The sequence below is a fragment of the Anas platyrhynchos genome, chromosome 3 (genome assembly GCF_047663525.1).
Source record: "Anas platyrhynchos isolate ZD024472 breed Pekin duck chromosome 3, IASCAAS_PekinDuck_T2T, whole genome shotgun sequence".
In the NCBI taxonomy this organism is placed as follows: Eukaryota; Metazoa; Chordata; class Aves; order Anseriformes; family Anatidae; genus Anas; species Anas platyrhynchos.
The window spans coordinates 43,487,710-43,502,119 of NC_092589.1; the positions used below are offsets into that span (position 1 = coordinate 43,487,710).

Consider the following 14,410-nt stretch of genomic DNA (forward strand, 5'->3'; position numbering starts at 1 on the left):
TTCCTTTAAACCCCAGAGAAGGAGCCACGCCAAGCTTACACGCTCATCTGTTACACCCATCCTGAAGGGAATGGTAAGACCCACTGCCATTAACCCTCTAATGTATAGGAATATATCTCTTTCAGTGCCTTGTATGCTACTGGCAGGCAGTCTAATGGCCTCTTAATTTGTGTGTGTGGATGAACTAATTAGCAATACTAAAATATGAAATCACCTTATATTTTCTGATAGTCAAATCCACTGAGGGCTCTGAATTTGTCTTCATGCATAAGGCAAAATAATCAAAGAACCAGAGCTTGTTAAATTTGCCTTCATTAACACTGAATTCATTTGCCTAAATACTGTTACCCCTGCTGAGCTCACTTAAGAATACAATTTCCCTGTCTGATGTTTCTTCTTCCTTCCCAGAATACATTTTCCAGCTAATAAGGAATCCATTTTTTTATTCACTTTGTATTTTATACAAACTTTTCTCTTTCTGTATGCTTCTTTTTGCCATAGTATCCAATGTCACATATTTATGAAAGATCATCTGAATGTCAAAGTAACTCTAGCTAAGACACCGGCTTGTAGCAACCTGCCAGACGTGTTGATCAGGCTTAACTCTGTAAGAGCTCAACATCTACAGCACAGTCCTTTGGACAGGGAAGAAATTATGCATGTCATCTTATTTTCCTTCATTTTATGAGAAAGCACTGCCAAGTGCATTGACCTTCTTAGTGCTTTGTTAAGGTAATTAACCTTTGCGGCAATAAAACTATTGGTTTGTCTGAGTGTTCCAGTGGATTTAGGTGCTACTTATAAGTCAAAAGCCTCACTCTTTTTTCTGTCTCCTTCTGATTTTCCATCCTACTCTAAATCTGATGTTTCACTTCAAAGCTTCTGGCATTAAGTTGTTAATTCGTATTTTAATCCATTTCTTGCCATCCAGGCATACTGAAATCCAGTGTCTTAATCAGCTGCACCTTCTTTGCTCACAGCTGTTTCCTCAACTTTTGATATCTGGTATATAAACCCGGTTAAGACACTTTCTGCTGAGTAAAATACCCAAGGCTATATCTGATATTTGACAGGATAATCCCAGTGGTATTTTCTGTAGACTCCTTAACTCTCTTGAGCATTGTACAATTCATGTTTCCTTTGAATATTGGAGAAGTGGTTTAATTGATTTTTCATTCAGTGTTCTGTCTCTGACCTCTTTGTTAGCCTTTACTCCCCAGTGCTATTCCCCAGTTTAATTTTCTCTCCTTTTTTATTTTTTTGGTGTGTTTTTCTTTTAGATTAGGACAAACAGTCTCGGGTGCAGGAGGATGTACACCTGCTCCCTGGATCCGTCTGGCTCACTACATATTGAGGACAATACTCATTTACATTCATGCTGTTAGAGCCTTGTGCTGTATCTGTTGATGCAAGCACTGAGAGAGAAATCTTGAGTATCTGGTGCTTCAACACACAACTCTGTGCATTTTTATGTCTACGTTATCTAAAGGAAATCTCTAGAAAGTTGCAGCCGTGCCTGTGAAGGCTTCACTGAAAAAGCTGGATTGGTACAGCTCCTGGCTGATTTACTTCACTTGTTCAGTCCTCTGCAAATTAAGCTGATCTGTGATCTTGTCCTTTTTGCCCATCTTGGGAAATAGGGGAGACGGTTTCTTTCAGTACCACAATCTCCTTCCCTGGGCTTTTGCTGTCAGCTGACAATGTTGGAAGCAGCAGCCTCTGCCATGAGCATATCCAGGGCTGGTATGTTTTATCATCTTCATATTGTCGTAATCCTCATCATATTTATGCCTGATGTTTAACATTTAACTTAAAATTTAAGGCTTCGGAGACTTGTTACTCCACCTGTTTAAAACATACCTGTTTTGTATACCATTGATGCTAGGTGCTGAACACTGTGTCTCAGGAGTATAATCCTACAAGATTTGGTATCGGAGCCTTGGGCTGATTATAATTTCATCCTCTTATATATGTTGCATTAGACAACGATGTTGAAATTCCGCAATGTAAAGGCTTGTAAAATGTAAGCAGAAGCAAATAAAGACAGTCTGGAAAGAATTTGTCATAGATTCAAACTTAGCTCTATTCAAATACACCAATAAAATGTCATAATGATTTATGCACAAGCATTAACAAGATTTAATATTTCTAGTAAATCTTGTTTTTTAGGATTTTGTAGGTGAAAAGTGTTTCAAATAGCATTAAATAAAAACTAGAAAGTCAATGATTTGCAAAGCAAACCCACAAACTAGAATAAAATTATTTCACCCAAGTTTAATTTCATATCCATTAACATGTGCATACTTATAATGTTTCAATTTTAATATATCTTAAATTTTATTGACATAAATATGCATATAAATGCAAATAAAGAAAATGTACCAGTAGATATCAGAATTTACTTCCAAGACTACTCCAGCTACCAACTGACTGGAATTAGCTTAACGTGAAAAATTAAATGCCTGTGTCATAGTTCCCCCACACACGCACCCACCCCTCAGTATCTGAATATCTTAGTTCAAGGCTCAAGTTCTTAGGATCTAAACAGGAATATAAAGAAATAACTTTTCAAAGTGATGAATAATTGTTTTTTTTTTCTCTCATTTTTGTGTTGCACACAGCGCATGGAGCCATATGTGTATGACAGTTATTTTTGTTTAAAACCAATGTGTGCATATACTTCTTTAAAACACAGCAAAATTCAAGCTTAGCAAGAAAATTTTAATGTTTATGCATTATTTAGTCCCAGTATTGCCAAGGAGTCTGCCCACACAGAGTCCTAACAGATGCTAGACAGATAGACAGGCTGCCAAAGGCTGAAGGCATTGCATAGTCTCCATCTCACATTCAGTGTCTTTTAAATTCAACTGTTAATCTCTGTCTATATCATTGAGATATAACAAGCTGGGAAAAGGAGATGACATTTTAGTGGTGTTTCCGACTCCCAAATCTTTTTTTTTAATATTAATTTCAAGTCACGTTCCTAATTAGTGGTATTATTTAAATTTGGTTAAGAAAGAATAACCAGATTTAAAAGAAATCCTTAAAAAATTAGTCTTTGCTTCTACTTTTTGTATAGACACATAGAAAACTAGTTTATGCACCGGCATTCTGTAGAGGCATCAGAACCCACAGAAGACTTAAGGATGATTAAGGTGATAAAATGTATTGTCTGTATAAAATAAATATAAAAGGAAGATGCGTATTCTGCATTTTCACTTGACAGTAGTAAGAAAGTGGTAGTTTAAATTCACTAAGTATACTGATAATTTAAACTCTTTATCAAAGACTTAAAAACTGTTTAGAGTGCAAAACTGTCATATGAGTAGAGGTATCTAGGAACATTAGAACTTTATACCCTAAAAAAATATATCATTTTTCTGCTTAATGAACCGTAGAAAATACGAAGTTCTAAGAAAGTGTAATATAAATATTCACTGATAAATCATTCTAAACTGGGATGTAGAGGTCTCAAAGAAAAATTAGTATTTTATATGTGTTTAAGGAGGTTATGAAGATGGGAAAAACTTGGCACAGATTTTTTTTAATGTTTTCCCTTCAAATTGGAAGCTTCCCCCTTTTGTAACTAGCACTGTTTGAAAATATACTTCACATCTATCAAGAGCAAGTTATTACCCTCATTCAGAACAAACTTTACTGAGCATAAATTTCATGATTCACAGAATCACAGAATGGTTGAGGCTATAAGATATTCTGAAGTTTGTCTTGTTCAACCCAGCTGCTTAAAAGTAGGTTCAGCTACGGTAGATTGCTCAGAGCAGCGTCCAGCTGAGTATTGAATATTTCCAAGGTTGCACCGCTTCTCTTGGCAACCTGTTCTAATGTGCAGCCACCCTCACAGTGGAAAGTCTTCACATGTTCCATTTCCTATATCTCAGTTTGTGCCTGCTGCCTGTTGGTCCTGTCACAGGCATCACTGAGAGGAGTATGGCTCCACCTTCTTTAGTCCCCTGCATCATACATTTATGCACATTGGTAAGATCCTTCACAAGGATCCTTATTTTCTTGAGGCTAACCAATCCCAGCTCTCTTAGGTTTTTCTCATACGTGATATCCTCCAGTCCCATAATCATCTTCAGGGCCCTTCACTGGACACAACCCAGTAGGTCCATGTCTGTCTTGTACTGGGGAGCCCAGAAGTGGGCACAGCACTCCAGATATGGTCTCACCAGTGTTGAATAGAGGGTGAAATGGTTGCCTTCCTCAACCTGTGACACCACTCATCCCTGGGTTGTTATCTGCAAAGGGATTCCTGAAGTCATCCTAGTAAAGACCAAAGCGAAGACGACACTGAGTACCTTGTCCTTTACCAGGTCCCCTGCCCCATTCAGCAGTGGGTCCATGCTTTCCCTGGTCTTCCTGTTACTGCTGATAGCCGTGTAGAAATCCTTCCTGTTGCCCTTTTACCATCCTCACTCGATTCAACTCCAGATGGGTTTGGCTTTCCTAACCCTTTCTAATTTTAATTGGTTCTGACAATTTAAAAGGTGTTGAAGGCTTTCCTCTTATACATGTACTAATGTCTTATGATTACTGAAGACCAAAATGCGGCTAGTCATTCACTTATTTCAACTACAGCTGTTTCTGAGGATTAGCTTCCTTGTATTTATGTAGGCAAACTTTAGCAGCTTCTGTTTTTCTGTGAGTAAAGCCATAGCACTTTGTCGATCCTTGGAGTTCCTGTATCAGAAAGAGAAGAAAATATGTAGTGAATTGGCTAAAACTGCTAAGGAGCAATATTTTTTCATATGTTTCTAGGAGAAAGAAAAAAAGGGAGAGAAAGTAAACCCAAATCCTGACTTCCTCCTAAATCTCTGTGCTGTAGTCTCTATATGACATTACCTTCAGTAAGTATATTTAGATATGTAAAATGGTGATGGCAAGTTTCCTTTAAGGTGTTTTGCAGAGCATGCCCTGGCAACGGTAATTTAAGAAGTACTAGAGGCACTTGACAACTCTTAATGAAAGCAATAGCTTGAAAATCACACATTTCCAGGCCCTTAGGTGCAGTGTCACAAGGCTCTCAAAAACCAAGAGAGGTTCACTCGAGTGTTCTTACATGCACGTTCTTGCGAATGAAAACAAGCTCCATTGCCTGTTTTGTAGAAGCAGTAGCTCAGAGGCAAATGCTGAAGGAAACAACAGCAAGTTCAAGCAGTGGTGAATGTAGAAATAGTAGGGCTTGCTGCAAGCAGCGGGGAGTTTAGGCTCCATGGCCTATTTTGCAAGAATTTGTAAATATTAAAGAACGATGAAAATGATGTAATGGAACAAGAAGCCAGGAGGGTCTCCTCCTGGATTTGGTTTCCTAGCAAATGCAAAACCTGCATTTTATTTGAGATTTGAAAACCTTTTGATGAACCCTGAGCTTTGAACACAGCTGGGGTGATTTATGACTTTGTGATTTCGATCTGCTGGGTTATGCAGCAGTTCTGAATTTTTGAGGTTTCACTTCAGTCATTAGCTTTTTCAGCCCTTCACTTAAATTGTTAGTGGATATAACTTTTCTCCCAGCTGTTCATTCAGACATTTCAGATAAATAAAAATGAAACAATGCAAAGCAATCCTCCAACCTCCTAAACAGGGTTCAAATAAATAGGAGTCAGTTCTAGTTTCGGTTCGGTTTTACTTTCCCACTTTATCTGATGTTGTAGTTTTTGAGTCACATGTAGTATTTTTGAGAAAACAAAGTTGACAAAATATGAATTTCTCATAGCTAAATTAAGCAGGGGTAACCAGGCAGTGCCTTGAAGAGATCATGCAGCTAGTTTTTATCTGAGCTTTGGTGGTTTTAAATAATATGCTTGTGCAGAGTTAACAGGAACTGTATTTTTGCATATTTTACCTACTTTGAGTTGTGCCAAAGCACAGAATACAGGAGAAGCACTGCGTCCACTGCAATTGGAAGGTTTATCAATTAAAACTGGAGTGTGCTCTGCCTGTGCAATCGTTTGGTGACACAAAGACCAGAACTTTTTAATGCTATTAGTCATTCTGTGCCGCCCTCCCCGTTCATTTGCAACTATTTACAACAGAATTGGTAGGGAAGCTCAGGGAAACATCTTGTAAGTGCGTTACTGATGTGGATACAGATGGTCAAGCATTACGTTGGGGGTGGAAACTTAGAGGCAGATGAAATGAGTTAACCAGTGAAGGTGCATCCTCGCTGGCTGTCAACACGGTAGTGAATAAATTGTGCTTAGGACCAGGTTGTGCTGCTGAGGCAGCTGTCATGGAGAAGCTTGTGTCCGTGCTAGTCAACTCTCCCAGCTTGTATGCAGGTGGAGGTACAGAGCTGCCAACTGGGTGTGTGCCACAGAGGAGTTTCATTCCAAACCGTGCCTGGGAATTGCTTGAAGAGTGCTGGCTGAACTGGCCCAAAACCTTGCTTAGGGACCTTTCTACCAGTTTAAGAATGTACAATACCTATGTCTGGGTGTGTTGCCTGGAAGTGTTTAATATATCAGTATTGACATATCTTCAGTGTCTTTCGGGATACTGGCAATGTATTATTTTTCATTAACTCAGTTAGATTTATTACGAGAAATTCAGTGTGTATTTGCTATGCGAGCATGAAATATTGCGTGTACTCCTGGTTCATTCTCAACTTGTGTGTGTCTTGAGCACTAATGACTATTGATGGCCAAATCTTTCCCAACAGCGTGTCAGGAACTCACGCTGCAATATGAATCTGATAGCCCAGTGCAGGCAAGACAAAAGATCTGTTCTGGCCTGATGCCAAGAGAGCTGGCAGAAAAGAAAAATGTATTCCAGGAAATAAGTACACATCATTCTTGAATCAGAAGCTGCTAGTTGCAGCACCAAGCATATTTTATAGGAAGCAAAAGCAAATTCACTGTTTTCCAATTTGTCCAGTGCCACGATAAAAAATCACGTTAGTGCAGCATGTTTATGGTGGGATGGTTTGATCTTGAAAATGCAGCTACAATTCATGGTTAATGCCAAGCATATGCTCAGACAGTGATAGCATCTCCTACTGATTCAACAAATAAAATTATTGTGTTTGTGAGAAATGTGCCTAGTTTCCATGTGCAGAGCCACATGCATCACACTTCGAGCTTCCTTTTTTTTCTATATCCAGTTTCTCCTGGGGTCTCTTCTGTAATACGCGAGTCTCTTCCTGGCAATGTGATATATGCAGCAAAAATCAGAACCTGTTGTCCTACTTCAAAGTAGTAGGAAACATGTTTTCCCAATGAAAACAGACATGTTTTTGCAGAGAGGTAATCTGGACCTCAGTATGGTGGTTAAGAATATACCTAATTGTAAGTGTGAATTTCAAATGAAGAATAGATTTTTGTACCTTACTAAAGTAAGGCTGGAATGCCAATGAGAGATAACGCAATATAAGCTATTTCACATTCATTCTGCTGCACAGTTTTAAAAGATGTGTTATTTTCAGATATTATTAGTTAAAATTCACCTCAGTGCCTAAAATGTCACTTTTTTTTTTTTTTTTTCCAGCTGTGGGACCTACTGCAAAAGTTACAGTTCATCATGACGTACATCGCTCCCTGGCAGATTGCGTGGGGGTCGTCGTTCCATGTTTTTGCTCAGCTCTTTGCAATACCTCATATCCTTTATAAATTTATTTTTCTTTATTCTCAAATTCCTTTTCATGTATATAATTTAGCTACAGTGTTCAAACAAGGTGTGAAGTTTCCAGGTAACTTGTATTTTAAAATGCGAAAATGCTTAAATCACCTCCTGGGGAATCTAGCTTTCTCTGTTTTTTGACTGTATGGGATTTGAAACCGGGAAACCAAGTTCTGACTCAGACTGCTTTATTTATGCTTGCCCACTTCTCACCTAGTCACATACTTCGACAGTTCACAGCACCGACTTCTGACACGTCTGGAAAGAAATGGTATGGCTGGCATACTCCCTTCAGCTTGGGTAGACTTTTATGTATACAGAAGCTGGTTTTGTAAAAGTGTTGGGCATGCTGCTGATTGAGCTCTAAAATATTAAGTACTTCCTTAGTTGCTTCCAGTTAGTATCTCAGATACAAATTCATGTCAGTGAGCTAATTCCTGTCCTGATTTATTTACTTATTGCGTTTCAGAAGCTGGATTTTACTATTTCAGTGTATGTTTTTCACTGTGGGACTGAAAAGCACTCTCCTTTTTTACATTTTTTTACATTTCCACTGTTTTATAAGTATGTTCATCAATGCTAAAATACTTCAGAAAATGTTTCAGTGCCCTTTCCAGGGCTATGACCGTTGTCACAGAGAAGATTTTCTGAACAAAAACATCTCACTTTAAGGTCTAATTCAGTTAGAATATTGATGTAACATGGGAAAATGACTATTTAAAAAAAAAAACAAAAACACTTAAATTTGATCAGTTAAATTTTATTGGTATGTAAACCATTTTCAGAGACAAGCTTTTCATTTCTTCCTTCCCTTCCAACAAAATTGTGGAAAAAGAGTTGGGTACTTTTAGTTCAGATGTACTGAAGAATTTACTTTGTGCTGCTTATTAGATATATAAGTTTAAGCCTTTGTCCCTTTCATCTCACAGAGAGTATATTTTTTTCCCCCTCAGGTGATTTTTTTCCCCTTTGCTCTTTGCTGTGATATAGTGAATTATATGCTGCATTGAGTAGCTATGCTTTTGTTTAGAGTTAGGAAATATAAATGGGAGTCTTGAACAGAGAGAAGTGAAGCCAGAACAACTCCCAAAAGGAAAGCTTTAAATTGGCTATTTACAAGAGGAAAACACTTTAAAAAGTTTTGATCCATCAGAACACTTGGAGTGATTTGTAGCAAATTACGGAATTTCACAACAGAAAATTTGTTTTTCATCTCCATTGTAGGTATGAATTGCAGGAATGTACATATAACGTTATTTAGCAAAACATCTAAGAACTAAGATTATATTTCAACGAGTTTCCCCTTGGTCATATATTTTGTGCAGTGATAACTTTACTCTTGATGAAAGTACCAATTAAGCTTTGCAAAATGGAAAGCAGTTAACTAAGCAGGATTCAGTTTATGTACACAGTTATTACCGAAGTGATCTTGACTAGCTTTCTATTATTTATATTTACAATCTCCTTTGTAAATGCAAATCTGTCTTTCAAGGCAATGTTGCAATTAAGATACTGGTTAAATGTAAAAGTTAGCATTCCCACAACAACAATAACTCTGCCTTTCTGCACAGTATTTTTATTTGTTGTTACCATAACCCTGCAGACGGTACTAATGAATAAGTATTGCAGTTTGCAGAGGCACTAAGCCTACCATTTCTTTGCAGAGTTAATTATTTGTGGCTCTTAATGGCCTAGATCACTTCTGCAAACAGGACATCAATTTTTAAACTTCAAAGTGCCTCGGTGAGCTTTTGCCATAGAGCTCAGTGATACGAGAAGTTATTCTCTCTTTAGTGCATTTAATTCAGGCGTGCAGGGTACAAAGGGCAACACACCTGGAGCTTTGCCTGGGGGAGGTTGTGGAGTGTCCACCATTAGAGACGTTCAGGAATTCAGACAAACATCTGTCAGGAGACATACAGGTTTGGCTGTGGCCGCTAGATGGTCTAGGTGACCCCTTAAAGTCCCTCCTAATCCTGTGGTTCTGTGAGCCGAAACACCAGGAACAGGAATAGGCTTCTGGCTGGAGGAGAGAGCTGCTGCTTCACTTCCCAATGCTTAAATGGGTAAGATGAGGCTATGTGTCTGTACCCCTTAAATTGTTAGCATACTGAAAAAGTCAGTCTAGTTTGTAGTCAAAGGAATACCTAATAAATGAACAGTCAGATTTGGAAGAAAAAAAAAAGTGCTTGTAGTTCAGATTATTCTGTTTACAAGAGTTTCTGCTTTGGCTGTTTCAGGCTTACAGCTCTAGCATCAGGAAAGGAAGCCCTTTGAAACTTGGTTGTCCCGCTCTCTTAAGTGATTGGTAGTGACCAAATGTCTTGGCCCCTAGTAATGGCAATTAAAAATGTGGGTTTGAGGCATCAGAGGGTTTGGGCTGGGTTTACCCCATAGTTTTGTATTGAAAAAAGGGGGTGGAAGATGTTGAAAACAACAAAATTTCCAGTTGCTTGTTTTGAAGCTAATTTGAATTCAAACAGATTGTTAAATAATACATAATCTTCAAACAACATTTTATTTCACGCTGAACAGTTTTTAGTTAATTCTCAAAATTTTATTTTGGCCACCTTAAAAAAGAAAACCCATTATTCTCAAAGAAACAAGTTCTGTTTCTACAGCATATAACATAACAAAGATGGCACACAGGAGAACCGTCTTGGGACGTAGAACAGGAAAGTATGCCTGTACCTTTTTGGCAGTTATGTATATACATCTGTACACACCATGTATATACATCTGTATGCCACTGTACACATCAGCTGTAGGTAAGTCGGTCTGGTGCTGTTACTTGTTCCTGTGATATGCTTACATACATGAAACACTTTATTAAAACCACTCTTCACGAGTCTAATGGGAAATGGCTTCCAACTTGCATACAGCAGAGCATTATGTCTTTCAGCAAAAATAAAAATGTTGCTACTGCTTATGCCTTTAACACAAGCAGTTCACAGGGGAGTCCTAAATGTCTTAACTCATGATGGTGGCAGTTTTAAAATCAATAATGGCATTAGAACCCTCTTAAGAAAACTTGATTTACTGTCCTTATCTGTCCTCCTTACTCTTTTTGTCTCTTTAGCTTCAATGCCTCCTTCCCTTATCTGACACTTGTAAATACTTGTTCATCTTTTACAGCCAATGGTGGTTATGACTGCAGCATAACATGACAGTTTAACTTCTGATGCACTTGCTTCCTGCTCTGTGCTCTCTGTTGCTTTTTGAACTTTAGACTCTGAGGGCAGCTCATTTTGCAAGTTCACTAATGCACAAAGACACCATTCAGGACCACTCTCTTTTAATACGTTTGAGGGATTCGAGAGATATCTCTTGGCAAATATTTGTTTCTAGATTTTGCAAATTACTTTGAAAGCATGGCTAGTGAGCTGTTTTATGGAAATAGTGTGCTGCAAATGATGCTACGCGTGTAAAGATAATTATTGTAAAGTCTCAGACTGTGGGACACACATTATTAGAACAGAGTAAGCTAAAGGACTGTGGGTACTGTGTGATTTGACAGTAATTTTAGTCTGAGATGCAATTAATTGCAGTACTTTGATCATTGCTCCTTTGTCCTTGGCATTTTTATTTAGTACTTTCTTCCCAAGAGAAGCATAAGGAAGGACAACTGGTCTCTTATGCCGACTTGGAAACTATTTTCCCAAGCTTTTATGGTCCCAGTATGATTTAAAGAAGAGTTGATCCCTAACATTTAATTTGCCTATTTGTGTGTGTGTGTTTCTGTTTTTAAATCATGTTCCTTTTAACATGCATGTTTTTCTATATCCTTGTCTGTCTTCTAAGATGCTTTCCAGCAGCCTGGAATAGGAATTTACATTTAAAGTAAGCCATGAATTCAGGCATTCATGGTGGTGTTTGGGTGATGCTTTTTATTCCCCTACCCTCACATTCTCATTTTGTATATGTTTTAAAAAGCATGAAATGCAGAACACTTTTACACTTTTTTTTTTTTTAACCTTCCAGTCAGCATGGAGTATAAAATGGTTGGTAAAAACTAACCTGAAAGCATAATTTTGAGGTAGCAGGTTGGATTGTATAGGCATAGTTATTTCTCTGTACACTAGGTAATCATAGAATAAGCAGAAACTCACAGAAGGCAATGCTGGATTCACTGGAAGCAAGACTAATGCGCAGAACTAAGAATTTCCAAGAAAATTAATATTAGTGGTTTTTTGTGTGTGTGTGTGAATTAAACCCTTTCTGTCAGGCCTCTCGAAAGCCATTTTGTGTTGAAGATATGCTTGGTTGCTGGAAAAGGGCACTTCACTGCTCTGGCTACAGTCTGGATCTGTCCTCAGGCAGAGATTAGACAGTCACCCTGCTAATACCATACTCTGTTCAGACATGTCACCTCCATTACAGCTGTGTAGCACTGAAAAGCCACGGATTACATGCTGGTAATTGGCAATTTGGCACTGCCTGCCTTCATTTCCTCTCCTCCCTCCACCTCTTTGGTAAAATAAATAATAAAAAGGCAAAAATGGTTTGAAGAGCTGCCTCAACAATGTTTTGATAGTATGATGAAATCATTTGTGTTACCTTAACTTGCAGTTTTCAGACTCTGCTATGCTTTTTTTCCAAACTCTGGCCACTTCAGTCTTTTCTACTCCGCTGAGTCCATTTCTTGGTAGTGTCATCTTTATCGCATCATATGCAAGACCGATCAAGTTCTGGGAGAAAAACTACAAGTAAGACTATTCAAAAGTTTTCTACACTTGTTATTTTTAAAGGTTTTGCTCTCATTAATTTCATTTGTGGAGATATTTTTCTTTCCAAAAATATTCCTTAAATTGTTGTAGGCCTTGAGAGGTTAACCTTTGATCTTGATCCTGGTGCTTTATGATTTCATGGTTATTTAGTTATTTCTGAATGTGTATTTAAACAATTATCAGCGCGCTACAGATGAGGTGTCATGTTGCATTTGTTGTGCAGGCATACAGTAATGAAGCTGTGAAAACAAAACACGGTGAAACTCCCAGTTGTCAGCCCTTTTTGTCTTGCTAGCTAGTGTTAGCAACTAAATCTGTTAAGCCTTTGGCACCGAAGTCAAGCTGCATTAATATATTTTATACTGGCCTGATTAAATGGTACCACTTGGGCTGTGGCAGGTAACTCTCATAGAGAAGTGGTGATGAGTGTGCATTGTAATTACTTGCTACATCTGATCTTAGAGTTTGACATAAGAATTGATTTTGTCAGAATTTAGCTGTCATTCATTTGGTTTCAGAAGGACATAGACTTAGAATATTGAACAGATTGAATAAAGACTTTCTGCTCCTTTTACCCTGTAGGGTTTCAAAGATCTTGGTAACTGGAATCTAATGGGTTCCCAACAAGAGTGGTAGAGGCAAGAAAACTCTGTCCTTTCCAAGCAGAGATAGTTTTCAGAGGGAATACCTGGTAACATGTAACCGGGCTCTGAGTAAGTTGTGGCAGCTGCAGAACAGCAACAGAAGGTACAAAGTAAAAATTGCATTGGCCAAAGCAGGATTTGGCCAGACCAGTGAGAAGTGTTGTACATTTATCACACTTCTGGTATCAGTATCACTGATGCATCTGAGCACCTTCAGAGACTTCAGAACTTGAAATTTTAATAATTGATTCTTCCATCTTCTAGGGGAAATGCTCTTATGAGTTTTTGAAGATTTTTATATTTTTTTTAATTTGATTTGTGTCAGTGAGTGCAGATGTACTCCTCTGTACAGAAACTACTGAGACAAAGCCAAGTTACATAAAGCTTCTGGATATGATGAGATTTGTGAAAGGGTTTTGGGGTGAGCCAAGTTTTGTACACTGGTGTCAGATCTTCATAAAATTATTTCTCACACATCCTTTTCTGGGTCAGCTTGTTCATTATTTCATTGGAGTGAAACTTGAGGGCAGGCTTGGAAAAGCAGGAAGCTACTGCCAATCCCACAGACAGCTTTATGTTTTCTGACAGAAACCTTGAACCACATTAAGTAGGAAGTGGGAGAATTGAACATCTGCTGCATTTTACTTCAGCTAGAACATTTTAATGTGGCATGTGGCTTCTTTTCTAGGTACAGGTTAGAGAATCAAGCTCAGTGGTTGTACATTTCTTCAATGGTATTAGATTAGTGTGGTATCTGTAGGCTACTGTACATGGAAATAGCTGGGACCATTTTCATTTGCTTTTGGTGGTATAAGGCTTTTGGGACAACGTGAACAGAAGATATTCAAATGAATTTCAAAATATAGTGCCTGGTACTTAAATTAGGAGGTCTGGAAATTCTAGTGTATCTTTTATGGTCTTGTCACTTAAAACACAGAAACCACAACCTGGCCCTCCAAAACCTTTCAGAAGTAGTGAACAGCTTTGTAGAAGACTGATAGTTATCAAAGCAAAATAACTGTCTGAACCTGTGGCATTCCACAACGCGCACCTCCTAAATTTATGTTCATTTGATCTCTAGCACTTCTGATTCTCCTTTGCCTCACTCGAGTTTCAGTATTTCGTTCCTCACATGAAGAACTGAAAAGAGTGAGAGAGTTTGACTGAAAAATTCCTGGGTTAGTAAACGGATACAGTAAAAAGACAAAAAGATAGGGGAAGGGAGTAATATTGTATTAAGAATAGGGAAATTTCCTACAAAATGCTTGAAATAATTGAATAAAGCGAGACTAGCATTGCTTTATTGCCTTAGATCTTGACCCTTCCATATCTAAAAACTCAAAGAGGTGGCATGAATGCTTTCTGTCAGAGCCATGGAGTTAAATAGGCTCAGGAACTTGA

General features: G+C 38.1%; 1 protein-coding gene across 3 annotated transcripts in view; it reads left to right on the top strand.

Annotated features, from left to right (window-relative positions):
• The window catches only part of PCNX2 (pecanex 2), a 153,468-nt gene that overhangs the window by 90,266 nt on the left and 48,792 nt on the right, over positions 1-14,410 (top strand). For all 3 annotated transcript variants that reach the window (XM_038176128.2, XM_038176129.2, XM_038176127.2), the window contains 2 exons: positions 7,507-7,615; positions 12,215-12,344. In XM_038176128.2, the coding sequence (XP_038032056.2) occupies positions 7,507-7,615; positions 12,215-12,344 (239 nt within the window). The remainder of the gene's footprint in view (positions 1-7,506; positions 7,616-12,214; positions 12,345-14,410) is intronic.